At 38.7% G+C, this 13957-nt stretch overlaps 1 protein-coding gene across 8 annotated transcripts in view; it reads right to left on the minus strand.

Moving 5' to 3' along the window:
- The window catches only part of CFAP46 (cilia and flagella associated protein 46), a 168717-nt gene that overhangs the window by 57772 nt on the left and 96988 nt on the right, over nt 1-13957 (minus strand). For 7 of the 8 annotated variants that reach the window (XR_004001341.1, XM_030570341.1, XM_030570343.1 and 4 more), the window contains 9 exons: nt 12758-12880; nt 12406-12459; nt 12142-12309; nt 6082-6230; nt 5222-5320; nt 4781-4910; nt 3636-3782; nt 1938-2138; nt 209-315 (listed from right to left, as the gene is read on the minus strand). Coding sequence is in view for 7 of the 8 variants with exons in the window: in XM_030570341.1 (XP_030426201.1) it covers nt 209-315; nt 1938-2138; nt 3636-3782; nt 4781-4910; nt 5222-5320; nt 6082-6230; nt 12142-12309; nt 12406-12459; nt 12758-12880 (1178 nt within the window). In the remaining variant the exon portion in view is untranslated. The remainder of the gene's footprint in view (nt 1-208; nt 316-1937; nt 2139-3635; nt 3783-4780; nt 4911-5221; nt 5321-6081; nt 6231-12141; nt 12310-12405; nt 12460-12757; nt 12881-13957) is intronic. The other variant, XM_030570342.1, reaches the window with a different exon arrangement.

The following is a 13957-nucleotide window of genomic DNA, read 5'->3' on the forward strand; positions in this document are numbered from 1 at the left end:
AGATATACTCAGGGAATAATAAATTGTATAAAAAATTCTGATAACAGAATGTCCATAGCAAAGGGAAACAACTTTATAATTTTAAAATTTACATCTAAAGTAAAGAAGCTTCTTTACTAAACATAACATATATAGCTAGTATCATATCCCCCAAAAGAACAAATACTACAGACATAATGCATACATATATTACTATATAAAAAGGTACCTGGCTTCAAGGGATGCAATTATAAAACCTAGTTCAGACTTTCTGTTAGGTCTCTCCTCTAACGTAGATCTGAACACCTTTACAGTTTTTTGCAGAATTTTGCATGCCTGTAGATAACATTATAATTTATATTTCTATATACAATGTTAACCATTATTTTACAACACACTTGAGAAGAAAATCTTTGTTATTTTTTCCTAATGTTCTCCAAGATTATCAAGCTTATTATGTACAATTTGCTCAGAAGTTTAAAAAGTAACAGTACAGACAGGACAAAATTTAATTAACTATACTGATTTAATTATTCTACAAATATTCATATACGGACAGCTTCTGATACCCTGATGCTCACTGAGCAGCACATTACTCCACCACTAGCCAGGCTGGGTTAAATAAGACTACTCGCAGAGTGAAGGCTTGTCTACACATGGCAGTAAATCCAGAATTAGATAGGGTGTAAATTTAAAGCTGATTAACTATTCCTAATTAGCTCTTTCCCCAGAATACAGCACTCTTATTCCAGAATAAGAGCATCCACACATGGAATTAATCAAGAACTATTCTGGAACAGTTTCTTGTGTAGATAATCCCTAGTAAGAGACAACTTAATATGATCAGAGGTGTCAAAATGTAGCATTTTGCAACCTGACAAAAATTATTATGGAACAATTTGAAGAACTTCAGTTTCTCATTAACAGAAAACCAATATTATTTAAAAACACTATCCCCTAAATGTCAATGACTAGAAGCTCTTGACTCAGAGACCAAATTATTTCTGCCTTAGCATTTAACTTCATGAAATTGTAGCTCATGTGCAGGGTTAAATAATAAATGGATTTTTTAAAGCATTAAGTACTGTATGCATTGTAATACATGCCTTCCTGGATTTAAAAAAAAATATCACAAAACAAAGTACTCCCTGAGATTTAGGGATACGACTTCCATTTCATGCACTAGGTGAACTTCTATTTAAGTTAATGTAATTAGTCACATGCATTATATAGAAAAGAAAACAGACGCCTGAAATTGCAATTGCAACTTGTTATACTTTGAAAATGGACATATACAAAATACTTTGTCTAATTGTAACTCACTGGTATTGTTAATACTTTTGACATGTAAGTAAAACACCTTCCTTCCGCCTAACCTTTCTTTTTTCTCTCTTATATGGTTTCTACTGCTTAGGATTTCTAAGTATGAAAATCAGGGGAATAAGTTATGCACGCTAGATTATAACTGCTGTTATTTTGTTGGAAAGATACAATATTTCCAGTGTACAAGCAATAAGCTCATCTTCTGCTAAAACCACTAAATATCACCTGTCTGCTTCAGCCAAGAAATCAGGAAAAGGAAATGTATTGAAAGTGTGAGGAGTGTGTATTTGTGTATGTCTACACCGCAACTGAACACACATGGCTGACCTGGGCTTGGGCTACGAGGCTGGTTAAATGCAGTGTAGATGTTCAGGCTCAGGCTGGAGCTGAACTTGCACATGTACATTGAAAATAAACAACCCCATAGCCCAACCCCTGTGAGCCTGAGTCAGCTGACAAAGGCCAGCCATGGGTGTTAAACTGCAGTGTAGACATACTCTCAGAGAACAGTAACTATATATGCACTAAATATTATTATATTTATTGCATAAGTCAGAAGGCTATCTAATACAATTTTTAAATATAATTTAGAGCTACATACTGTACCAGGAAAGGGAACAATTTTATTTTCTTACCACTCTCTCTTTTCCTTCTTTATTTTCCTCTAGAACTGCCTGTATGAGACTCAGAGTGCTATTGTACCAAAACTGTTCATTTCCTCCTATCAGTTGTGCCTTCTCAAGAAGTGCCTTAGCTTGCCCATGGTTCTTTTCCAGGTTAGCCAGTACAGCAAGGAGGTACAAGCATCTCGACACAGCATGTATGTCATTCATTTCCTAGGGAAAAAAAGATATTTCAGATATATATAAAATCAGAGATCCTCCCTTGTCCTATTAACATTTAGAGACAAATACTGGGATAGGCACTGAAGCACAAAATCAGTGATAGTTTTATGCATGTATCTGGCCGAATAATTTGCTCTTTAGCATTCATGCTACTTCCTAGTGCTTTTTCAGACTACAAAAATTTGCCAGCTCATTTTAAGCATATTTTCTATTTCCAAACTATTGTTTATTTTCCTTTATCTCCCCAAGTGGATTCTTTTACATCATTGGTAAAACAAATCCTCTTTTTCCCTTTTATTAGATATTACACGTTCTGTTGTCAGTATCTGAGGAAGAAGAAATGTGATCACAGAGAAGAGTTTCAATGGGCCATATCCTCAGCTGGTCTCAATCAGCGTTGCTTCACTGACTTCAATAAAGTCCCGCTGATTTGTACCAGTTGTGAACCTGGCCCAGTATCTTTTACAGTATAACAAGATATTTTTTCATTTCACTGGACTTTGTTCACTGCCCAATACTAAATTCGTGCTGTATGTAAAAGAAAAAATATTTGTTTAAAATATAATTATAAGTATTAGTTGATATTTGTATTTGTCTAAATATATAAAGACTTATTTGAAATGATGATGAAGGGCAAAAACAACTATTACAGATTAACATGATCTTCATGAGAAGAAAGCCACACTGCACACTGGAGAGCAACAGGATGTAACAAGACAGGACTTAAAGATATCTTTCATGCAGATCCTTTACATATTGAATTGGCAGGGATCAGACTGGTGAGTGCACTGTACGTAAACTCTACCCAAAATTATAAGTCACTCCCCTGCCCTTGCAAACACACTATTCCAGCATAACTGGATGTTTGTTTCTTTCTTTTTTTAAAAGACCAGTAATGAAACAATTAGCAATATTGACTTCACATTGCCATAACTAGGTTTCAGAATTATCACACACACTGAGACGAGTAGGGGCAGGTCACAACTCTCAAGAGCAAATATTGAACTCCTGTGGAATAACTAAACAAACAGATCCTGAATTGATATATTGCTTCCAGTAGTACTAGAGGAGCATGCACAGCTGCTGCCACTACTGCACAGGGTGCATTGCATGCTCCAATCTATGCCCCCTCAGCTGTGAGGACAGCCTCAAGAAGGTAAGAGTTAATCTTGTTTGGGTGCCATAACACTGAATCTCCAGACTTTCAAATGTTTGGGTTTCTTTTAAGTTCAAGTACAAGACCTAGGTTTCTAATGGATGTAGTATTTTTTAAAGTAACTTCAGTGTTCCTTTAAGGATTTTGTAGCTTTAAGTATAGGATATATACTCTCGGTTTTACAAGGTAAACTCTGAGAGGTAATTTTCCAGCCTTTGGAGAGTATTTCTGCATTTTGACTACCATTAACATAAGTGACATTTTAACCATGCTAAACATTATTGCCTGATTTACTAATTTTGTTTTTCAGGCTTGAATTATTTCTGATCTACCTGTGTTGCACTGTGTGCCTCTGAAAGGAGTAGCCTTGCTGGTTGATATAAACCCAGTTGAATTAGTACTTCAGCTTTGTCAATCCACAAGTAAGGGAAAGAAAGTCCACTCAGCCCTTTTCCAGTTATTGCATCTAACTCCAAAATCTGAAAAATAATACTTTAAATTACTACAGTCTTTCAGAAAACTAGATTGAATTCAAATTAATATCGAAAATCCTAATTAACATTATACCTCATATTCATCTCTGACTATTTTATAACCTAGAAATTAGAAGTTAAACTATAGGAGAAAACGTGTTTACTGGGGCATTTGGACTTCACAGAACACAAAAAGAATTTGCATAACAAATGTATAAGCTAAATGCAATACTGTAACTAACTTTTGGGTAGTGAAAATAATTTAGATCCTGCACTGTCCAGGAACAAAACTAAGATGGGAGGAGTTGACTTATTTTGTCCAGAATTAAGAGAGAGTCAGGAGAAGACTATGTGAGAGTTAAAAGAGTGGATGGAGGAGGAAATCATTAATAAGATGGAAGAACTTTTGGGATCAGAGGAAGAGGGTAGACGAAGATAATGAAGTAATATGGGGAAAAAGACGAATGAAATGCAAACGAAGAGAAGAGCGGAGGAAAGCAACAAGAAAACATGGGATTATCTTGTAAGACTAAAGTAGGGGAGAGGAGAATTAGAGCTAGAATGTATCTCTTCAGAGCTGCTTGCAGGGGGAGTATCCAGTGATGTCAGTGGAGGGAAAAGAAAGAAGAGAAGAGTGATATTAGAGACTGGAGCTCCTTTTCCTCTTCCTCGATGTTTGCTGTTGAGGTGGGCTTGCATTAGAGTAACAATATCACTGCCAGATACTGGAAAGAGCAGCAGTGAGTGGCTTTAAATACAACTCCCACTCTTGCTCTGCATCAGTTCTTGATAATGAACAACTTCAAGTCACATGCTGGTAACCTAGGTCAGAGGAACCTAAGCAGCATATATTTTAAAGAACACCTAAGGTTCAAGAAATATGCTTTCTACAGTTTAAAACTGTAACTGATTGAAATCAATAATGTATCATAATCTGTCTAGAAAAACACTGTAAAAATAGAAACTTTGTTCAATATACTAGGTATGGAATTGAATTAAATAACCTTTTCCTTTGCAGTAAGTGAGTTCTTATATCCATTATTATGTGATTTGTTACATTCAGATAATCCATTTCTTTCCTCCTCCTTAGGTTGCATATTTTTTCCATTTTTTAATGCAATGGCTTGTCTATACCTAAATTGTAGTGGGAGGAGGGAGAGAAGGAAATTAAAAATATTGTTTAAAAATATCTTTAATCTGAAGTGTTATTATACTACACAGAATTATGACAGCAATTCTGTAAATTTGTGTGAAATGCTTCATACACAATGTAGTGCTTGGAGATGGTGTTTTAAAAATAAAATTATTATCGTTCTAACTTTATAATGCGCTACATAGTTTCCATGTTACCAGATGACTAGATGACATCTTGAGGTCTGTTGCAGTCCTATAAGTCTATGAAAACAAAAAAGCTACACAAAGTGCATTGCAATAAGAACACTTACTTTGCCTGTTCCACTTCGTTAATGTATGCTTCTCCAACTGCTTTCTCATGATATGAGAATGCCTGATTCAATTTTATATCTGAACATACCAGGCAGATTCTGTGAAAATAAAAAGATTAGTGTGCATAACGATCACAAAAATGAAAATATTGCCTGGTGGAAACAAACTTTCTGAAAAAGTATATTTTTACGCTTTCCATTCTTTTTTTTTCTTTTTTGGTAACTTTGACTAATAGCCAATAACAACAGAATTCTGTGAAGTTTAAATCTGGAAAAAATTCAACACGTTTTTGAGAAAGTTTCTAACATCTAACATGTTAGATCCTTAACATATTTTATGCTCTTAACAGAAGCACAAAATAAGTGGGGAGCTGAGAATTGCTGCTTCAACTGTGAATGCAAATCTGAGTAAAGCAGTGAGAGAGAAAGACACAACTGCTCAATACATTGTGTGGGTGCAAGCACAGACACTTGGCCTCAAACTATGTTAAACTATTTAACTAGTACGTCTCTTTTTTTAAAAAGCGAGGTTGTTTTCCTAATTCCTCCAATTTCATTTGGAGAAGATTTGCCAAATCCTGTAAACACTTACTTTGGGGCTTATCACTTAATAATATAGGTATCCTTATTGGATTTCATACCAGAAAAGAAAAAACAAACCATACTGAATATTGTTAAACATTATACATGTTAATAAAAAGGACAAATCAATTTTAAAATGATGAACAAGGTAAAACAATGTAAATCATAAAAGGGATGATTTACATAGTGTAATTGAGGATCAGTGTACAAAATGGAGGGGCTGGTATGGCTTTTCATAAACATTTCCCATTTAGTCAAAGCAAGTAACTTATACAAACCGAAGATGGTAGAGATCAGACAGACTTTTACTTTCCACAACATCATGAGCAATAACCTCAGCCAGCTGAAAGATGGGAAGCGTAAAGTGGTTGCAAGAAATTTTCTGCAGCTCCTTGGCCAAAAGGTCCATAAAATATAAAGTGTAAGTCTAAAAATAAAAAAATAACAAATTCTGTACCAATTGTTGGTATTTTTAATTTAAACTGTTAAAGTTCTTCTTTCTTCAACTGTACAAGCTAAACTAAAAATCCTGACATAAATCTTATCCTCCAGACACATATATGGCTGTATTAAGACATGCTTAATTGGATCTTCAGTCTTTGATGCTCAACAGATCGGAATTTTACAATTCTAAGTTTTGAGCCACTGAAATAGCTCTTACAGCTCCCTGTGCAGAGCACTGGCTAGTGCTCTAAAAGACAAAGAGAGTATTAAAGAAAATAGTCAGCACTTAGCTAAGGAATTGGCAGACAATCACTAACTCCCCTATCTCTCCCCACAAAAAGCTGATGTCAAAAAGATATGTAGACAGCAATAACTGAATGCAACTCTGAACCCAACTGCTGGCAAAGAGGGACTGAGCAAGGAGAGTTATTTGGTAATGAGTTGCACAAGAAAGCAAACATATGCTACCTCCTGGTAGGAAGATAACTTTTGAAGTTCTGACCTGCAATGAACCAGAGCTATGAGACCCAGGGAGTGGACTTCCTGTTACCACTAGCATTTTGATGAACAGGTTATTCACATTGTGCAGTAATGAGTTCTTCAAGATGTGTGTCATTGTGAGTGCTCAACTTCAGGTGAACTCATGCCTTTGACTGGAGATTTTGGGTAACAGTGCCTATTTGACCCAGGCAAGCAGCCCACACATTTTCATGACCCGCACTGCTGCCCTCCGTTCCTCCTCCATTGCAAAGTCTCACAAAGGAGACTCTGATGCAGAGGGGAAGGAGGGAGGGTAGCACCCAAAGGGACACACATCTTAAAGAATTCCAGTAGCTCTGGTTCATTACAGAACCTTCTTTGAGTAGTGTGCCTGTGGATGCGCCACTTCAGGTGTTCCCAAGCAATACCCTCTCTAAGGAAGTGCAAGGTTCAGAGCAGAGTCCAATACAGAAGAGAAAACTGCACTGCCTACAGCTGCATTTGATCTTGCAGCAGGCACCATGGCACAATGACAAGACAAGGTATGCGAGAGGACCATGCTTCTGCTTTACAGTTGTCTGCAATGGATACATCCTTATGTCAGACTACAGAAGTAGAAAGTGCTCTAATGGAATGTGCTATCACTCTTAAAGGGGGTTGAAGATGAGCTTTGTCATAACAAATGTTAATACACCCAGAGATCCACTTTGATAATCTCTGTTTTGAAATAACCAAACTCTTACTTCTATTCACAATGGGGACAAATAGTCAAGGAAATCCTCTAAAAATTGTGGTCCTATCTAAGTAAAAAGCTAAGGTTCTCCAACCATTTAGAGTATGGAACATGGTTTCTTGACAAGTCTGATGTGGTTTTGGGGAAAACAACTGGGAGATGAATGGTTTGATTAATTCCAAGGATGCCTTTGGTAAAAATCTGGAATGGGCCTGCAGTGACACTTTCTCTCTGGTGAATACTGTAAGGGTGAGGGGGAAAGAGTGTTTCCCATTAAAGTCCCCAATTCTCCAGCCCTTTGTGCAGAAGTTATAGCTACCAAGAAAGCCATCTTCACTGACAGATCTAACAAAGAATATATATCCGGTGGCTCATAGGCAATTAAGGACTATGTTCTGGTCCAAGCTAGAGCAGGGCCTCTGATTTGTGGGAAGAGATTTGACAAACCTCTTAGGAATCTTACTGTGGCTTGGTGATGAAGAGCAAGAAAAAAAAAACCTGTGTGTAAATGAAAGGTTGTTATTGCTTCTAAGGGTTCCCCAACAGAGTTCACAGAAAAGACACGATGTTTCCGATTCTAACAGGTAATCCAATACTCTGAAAAGGGGGGAAAGAACAGATGAAATCTGATGACTGCTTCGATTTCTGGAGATAAGTACTTCTTGTAGATTCTTTTCTACTGTTTAATAAAATGTGTTGTATCTCTGATGAACAGGATACCTATTCTATTCCTAGATTCACTGAGGAACTATGCTTGGAGCTTCAGAACCTGCAGGCTGTGGTGAAGGATTCAACTGGTATCCTGAGTCAGGAGGAGAGAAGTGATCGTAAGTCTCCAGTGAGGGCAAGAGGTTAGCCTGATTAGGAATGCCAAACTTGTCTTGGCCACGTTGGTGCAATCACTGTGACCCTGACCTGATCCTGGCTGAGGACCTTTAACAGTAGCAGTGTTGGTGCAGATGCACGAAGTCCCTTCTTCCATGAGATGACAAAAGCATCTCCTAGGGACTTGGGATTGAGACCCCCACTGAAACAATAGCTGATGCATTTTGCTTAATCTACCATGGCAAACTGATTGACCTCCAAGAGTCCCCAGACTAAGAATGTCATGTGGAGGACTTGGGAGTTTAATTTCCATTCGTAATTTCAAGAGAAATGTCTGCTCAGGTCATCTGCAATGGTGTTCTGAATACCTGGGAGATGTGAAGCTGACTATCTAGTTGACTGTATGCCAATTCCACAATTTTATTGCTTCAGCACAGAGAGATGGGGAATGTGCTCCTCTCTGAGAGTGATGTAATACATGCATGCCACATTGTCTGTCATTATCTTTATAGACTGGGACCTAATTAGCAGTAGGAAGTGTAAGCAAGCATATTTGCTCTCAATTCCAGATTTAAGTGAAGAAGTTGCTCTTGTAATCACCATTTGCTCTGAACCAGATGCATCCTCCAACCCAAAACTGAAGTGTCTGATGTTATGACTGTCATAGATGGATTCTGGAAGAACGGAACACCTGCATATGTTTGAGCTGAGTCCTTTCACCAGTTGAGTGTTTGTATAACCCACTGGGGAACAGATAGTAACCTGTCTAGACTGTACTTTCTTGGTTTGTAAACCATTTGCAGTCATCCCTGTAGACTTCTGAGATGTAGTCTGGCATGTTACACTTACGAAGACACAAGCTGACATGTGTCCAAGCAGCTGAAGACAATCTCTTACTGTTACTTGAGGGCTGCCCTGAATCCTGGAGATGAGATTTGTTAGAGCAAGAAGTCAGCTGCTCTGTCTGTCAGTGCATCCAGGAAAGCTCATATGAAGTCTAGATGCTGTGTTGGAGTGAAAATGGACTTTCTGGAATTTATTTGGAGGCCCAGACTGCTAAAAAAAATATCCATCATCTTCATTGCTGCCAACACTTCCTGACATGATGTGTCCCAATCAGTCAATCATTCAGATAAGGGAAAACTACTATATCCAAATGATATAGGTGGGTGGCAACTACCACTAGAATCTTTGAGGATATTCTTGGGGAGAAGATAGACTGAAAAAAAGCACCTTGTATGGGCAGCGCTCATTGTTGATCAAAAATCAAAGAAATCTTTTGTGTGAAGGGTATATAACAATATGAAAGTGTGTGTGTATGTGTGTGTGTGTCTTGTTGGCCTGAGAGTCATAAACCAATCTCCTAATTTTAAAGAGGGAATTATTGCTGCAAGCGTCACCATCTAACTGCCCTCTAAGCTATGCAGCTGCACAGCAGCCTATTAAGTGCCATGCAGGTGCTCAGAGTTGCAGCAAGGAGAGGTGCTTTTCCCCCAGCCCCAACCCAGCCCAGCCCCGAAGATTTCATGGTGGGGAGAGGCGCCTCTCCCCACTCAATCCAGTGCTGCTGTGAGGAGAGATAGCAGGAGGGAGTCCTCTCTCCCCGCCGTAGCTCCAGGGCAGCCTGCACCCCAAGTACCTCATCCCCAGCCCAACCTCCAGAGCCCACACCCCCCTGCACCCTAATTCTCTACCCCAGCCCTGAGCTTCTCATAATTGGCCCCACCCCAGAGCCTGCACCCCTAGTCAGAGCCCTAACCCCCTGCACCCTAACCCTCTGCCCCCAGTCCTGAGCCCCCTCCCACACTCCGAACCCCTCAGCCCCACCCCATCACATGAATTTTGTTATGTGCACCAATATGGAGGTGATGTGTCACACATCACGTCCATAATGGTGCACATAATAAAATTCATTCTGCACATCTGTGGGAAAAATTAGAGGGAATACTGGTCTCCGTCCTGAATTTCTGTTGTTTTACATATCTGAGGGGGACCAAATGGAGACATTCTTGTGTGTTCATGCCATGTGGGTTCCATCTGGAATCTATCCTGCTGTAGTACGTCAGTATAAGAGGGACAGCAGCGTGTCCTGGAATAGATAAGGGAACCCTAGATGGATACTTGAGAGTCTGAAGATTCCTCCTCCACATACACCAAGAGTGGAAATAGCTGTTTCATTTACAAGAAAAATGAGGGTGAACATGGTGGTCTAGGAGGTAGGGGCTTCAATGACTAAAAGAGTGTTGATGCTGACAAATCCTCAGGACTCATTAACAGAGGCAACTTTGGTTCCGAAGATACTATCAGTCCATAGGGTACTTAAATTCGTGCGGTAAAGATGGTGTCCAAGAGTGGATTGAGCGAGAAACTGTGGAGGGTGGCTCTGGGGGATGGATCACTTGATGATTACCTGTTCTGTTCATTCCCTCTGGGGCACCTGGCCACTGTCAGAACACAGGATACTGGGCTAGATAGACTGTTGGTCTGACCCAGTGTGGCAGTTCTTATGGTCCCGAAGAAGCTGGTACCAAGCCCTTGGCATGGGAGTAAGTCAGCGTCAATTTCCTTAGTACTATAAGCACCCAAGTGGTCTTTGCTATCCCTGACTTTCCTGTTACTGGTATTGAATGTTGTTTATGGTTCAGCTTAGAACTCTTCACCGCCTTGTCTCTGCTGCTTTGTGTAGGGGTAGCTTGTGAACCTCTTACTCCTACTGATGAGCACTTATTCACATGGGCAGTCCCACTGGTTTCATCACTGGGAATAATGGGTTCCAATCTGGTTCATTATGTTTTGCATATACATCTTCTCTGACACTGGATAAAATCTGCCAGAAAAATGAAGCTGATGGAGATTTATATCTAATGGAGAAAATCTTATGCATTGATTATTTGTTGTGCATACATTTTCAGTTATGATGAATAACTGCAGGAAGTTTTTTGAAATATTTTTTAAAAACTTGCCAGCATACCAGATCCACTCAAAATTCACCTCTACCAACAGCTGAGGAGATACAGGGTTGTTTTAAAGATACATATCAACAAAAGAATATGCAATCGGCATGAACATTTTTCACAAAGCAGTCACTCTACATCTGACCAATCAGTCCTCATTCTCAAAGGAAACCTGCATAATAGTTTCAAAAGACAAATCTACAAGGTTAAATTCATAACTTTGCTAGACACTAAAAATCATTGACTGAATAGAGACCCTGGATTTACAGATTATTACAGCCATCTAATCCACTAAAATCCCCCTACCTTGCTGACTTTCTCCCTTCCTTTTCTTTTCTTCCTTTGACTAGAGGGGTGTTAACAGGCCACTTTACCTTGAATGGTCAGTCCCTTGAAATATGCATTGACTACTTATGCTAAGCAATCTGTTTCATACTGTATTTAGCTGTGACACTGAGTATATATTTCCCACACTTGAAGAAGAGCTCCATGTAAGCTTGAAAGCTTATCTCTCTCACTCACCTTGTCCAACCGGCATAAAGGAATTTTAACTAAAGACCATTTACTTAATAACATTTGATTTATCTAAACAAAAAAAATCTAAACAAAAAAAATTAAAATGGCACAAAATCTAACATTATGTAAAGTTTCACATAATGTTAGAACACCAACAGAATAAAAAGGAACGTGTTACCCCTTTTTAAGCCTGTTTCAGAACATTATAATTATGGGGCTGCAAACAGCACCTTCATAATATAAAAGGAGACAAGGGAAAGAAAAAAAATCTTTTTAAAAACTGTTTGCAAAAGCATTGACTATATACCCACAAAAACTAATGTCTAGGATTGGTCTCAGCTTTTATTTTCCTACAGTAGAGCAATGATTTTGAGATGTTTACTTACAGGTACCAGAATATTATCCCGGTTAATAACATAACAGCTTGTTTCCTGTTTAAAAGCATCTCTAACTTCATCAGGGCAGTCATAGCTAGCCCATTCCTCCACACTCGCTGGTAATGCTTCAACTGCTCCTTTTCGTTTAGGTTTCTCCTTCATAACAGAAGACAGTACCTTTAATTAAAGGAACTCTTTAGAAAGTTTATTTTTCTATAGGCATTATATATTTACTTAAACATAACTGTTTCAAAGAGGGAAAAAGAAGGATACCTGTTTGGCATCCTTTTGGCCTTGGTCTTTTTTAAGGGTGGTTGACTGTGGGTTCTGGAAAGCAGTAGGTGGTGGGTTTTAGCCAAAGAAACGTACACAAAAGGGAAAAAAGAGAAGAAAAAGTATTTGTAAACTAATGTCTTCTGCAGATCAACATGCCTAATTTTGTATATCTACTACATGGATTCAAAAAAGTTCTCTCCCACAGAAACAAAAATTCAATGATATGAATGACCCTCACGAGGGCACTGTAATGCCAATTTCTATAATTTTGTGCTTGAAGAACTGACCTCAGAAACACTATTTATTGAAGTAAAAATATATAGATTTTTCACGAAGAAGAGTGCCTTACTTGTTTTGCATCCTTTTTGCCTTTATCTTTCTTAGGTGTGGCTGACTGTGCATTCGGGGAAGTAGTAGAAGGTGAGGATTTCGGTAATGCTTTTATAACAGATCCAGCTGCAGACAATGAAACCTAGACAAAAATAATTACAATTATTTAACTTTAAAGTGTTGTCCTTAGCTACTAGAAACAGAATCACACTCCATCATGTTGACTCAAGACTACATTCAAACTTAAGAACATAAGAATGGCCGTACAGGGTCAGACCAAAGGTCCATCTAGCCCAGTATCCTGTCTACTGACAGTGGCCAATGCCAGGTCCTGATTCTCAAGGAAAGAGAGAACTCCTTACTAAAGCTCTTTTTGTTATTGATCTTGACTAAAGTATAATTAGGATAGTAATTTGGTAGGATATTTGAACAACGATTTCTGTTAGAGGTGATCAAAGTCCACAATCAAGTATCAGAGGGGTCGCCATGTTAGTCTGGATCTGTAAAAGCAGCAAAGAATCCTGTGGCACCTTATAGGCTAACAGACTTTTTGGAGCAGGAGCTTTCGTGGGTGAATACTCACTTCGTCAGATGCATGTAGTGGAAATTTCCAGGGGCAGGTATATATATGCAAGCAAGCTAGAGATAATGAGGTTAGTTCAATCAGGGAGGATGAGGCCCTGTTCTAGCAGTTGAGGTGTGAAAACCAAGGGAGGAGAAATTGGTTCTGTAATTGGCAAGCCATTCACAGTCTTTGTTTAATCCTGAGCTGATGGTGTCAAATTGCAGATGAACTGAAGCTCAGCAGTTTCTCTTTGAAGTCTGGTCCTGAAGTTTTTTTGCTGCAGCATGGCCACCTTAAGGTCTGCTATAGTGTGGCCAGGGAGGTTGAAGTGTTCTCCTACAGGTTTTTGTATATTGCCATTCCTAATATCTGATTTGTGTCCATTTATCCCTTTCCGTAGAGACTGTCCAGGTTGGCCGATGTACATCGCAGAGGGGCATTAGCAAGTTAGCAAGCTGTCCTGTATCTCTTCATAAACAACCTACTTTCAATCCTAAAATGCCTTATATGAAAAGTTTGAAGCTCACAGTAATGTTAATATATATCAGTGACATTCAGACTGAAGCTTGCAAGCCGCAAGTGGCTCTTTAATGTGTCTTCTGCAGCTCTTTACAGCACATGATATTAAAACTCTGTGTGATTTGATTAATAATC

Source organism: Gopherus evgoodei, chromosome 7, assembly GCF_007399415.2.
Source record: "Gopherus evgoodei ecotype Sinaloan lineage chromosome 7, rGopEvg1_v1.p, whole genome shotgun sequence".
Classification (NCBI taxonomy): domain Eukaryota; kingdom Metazoa; phylum Chordata; order Testudines; family Testudinidae; genus Gopherus; species Gopherus evgoodei.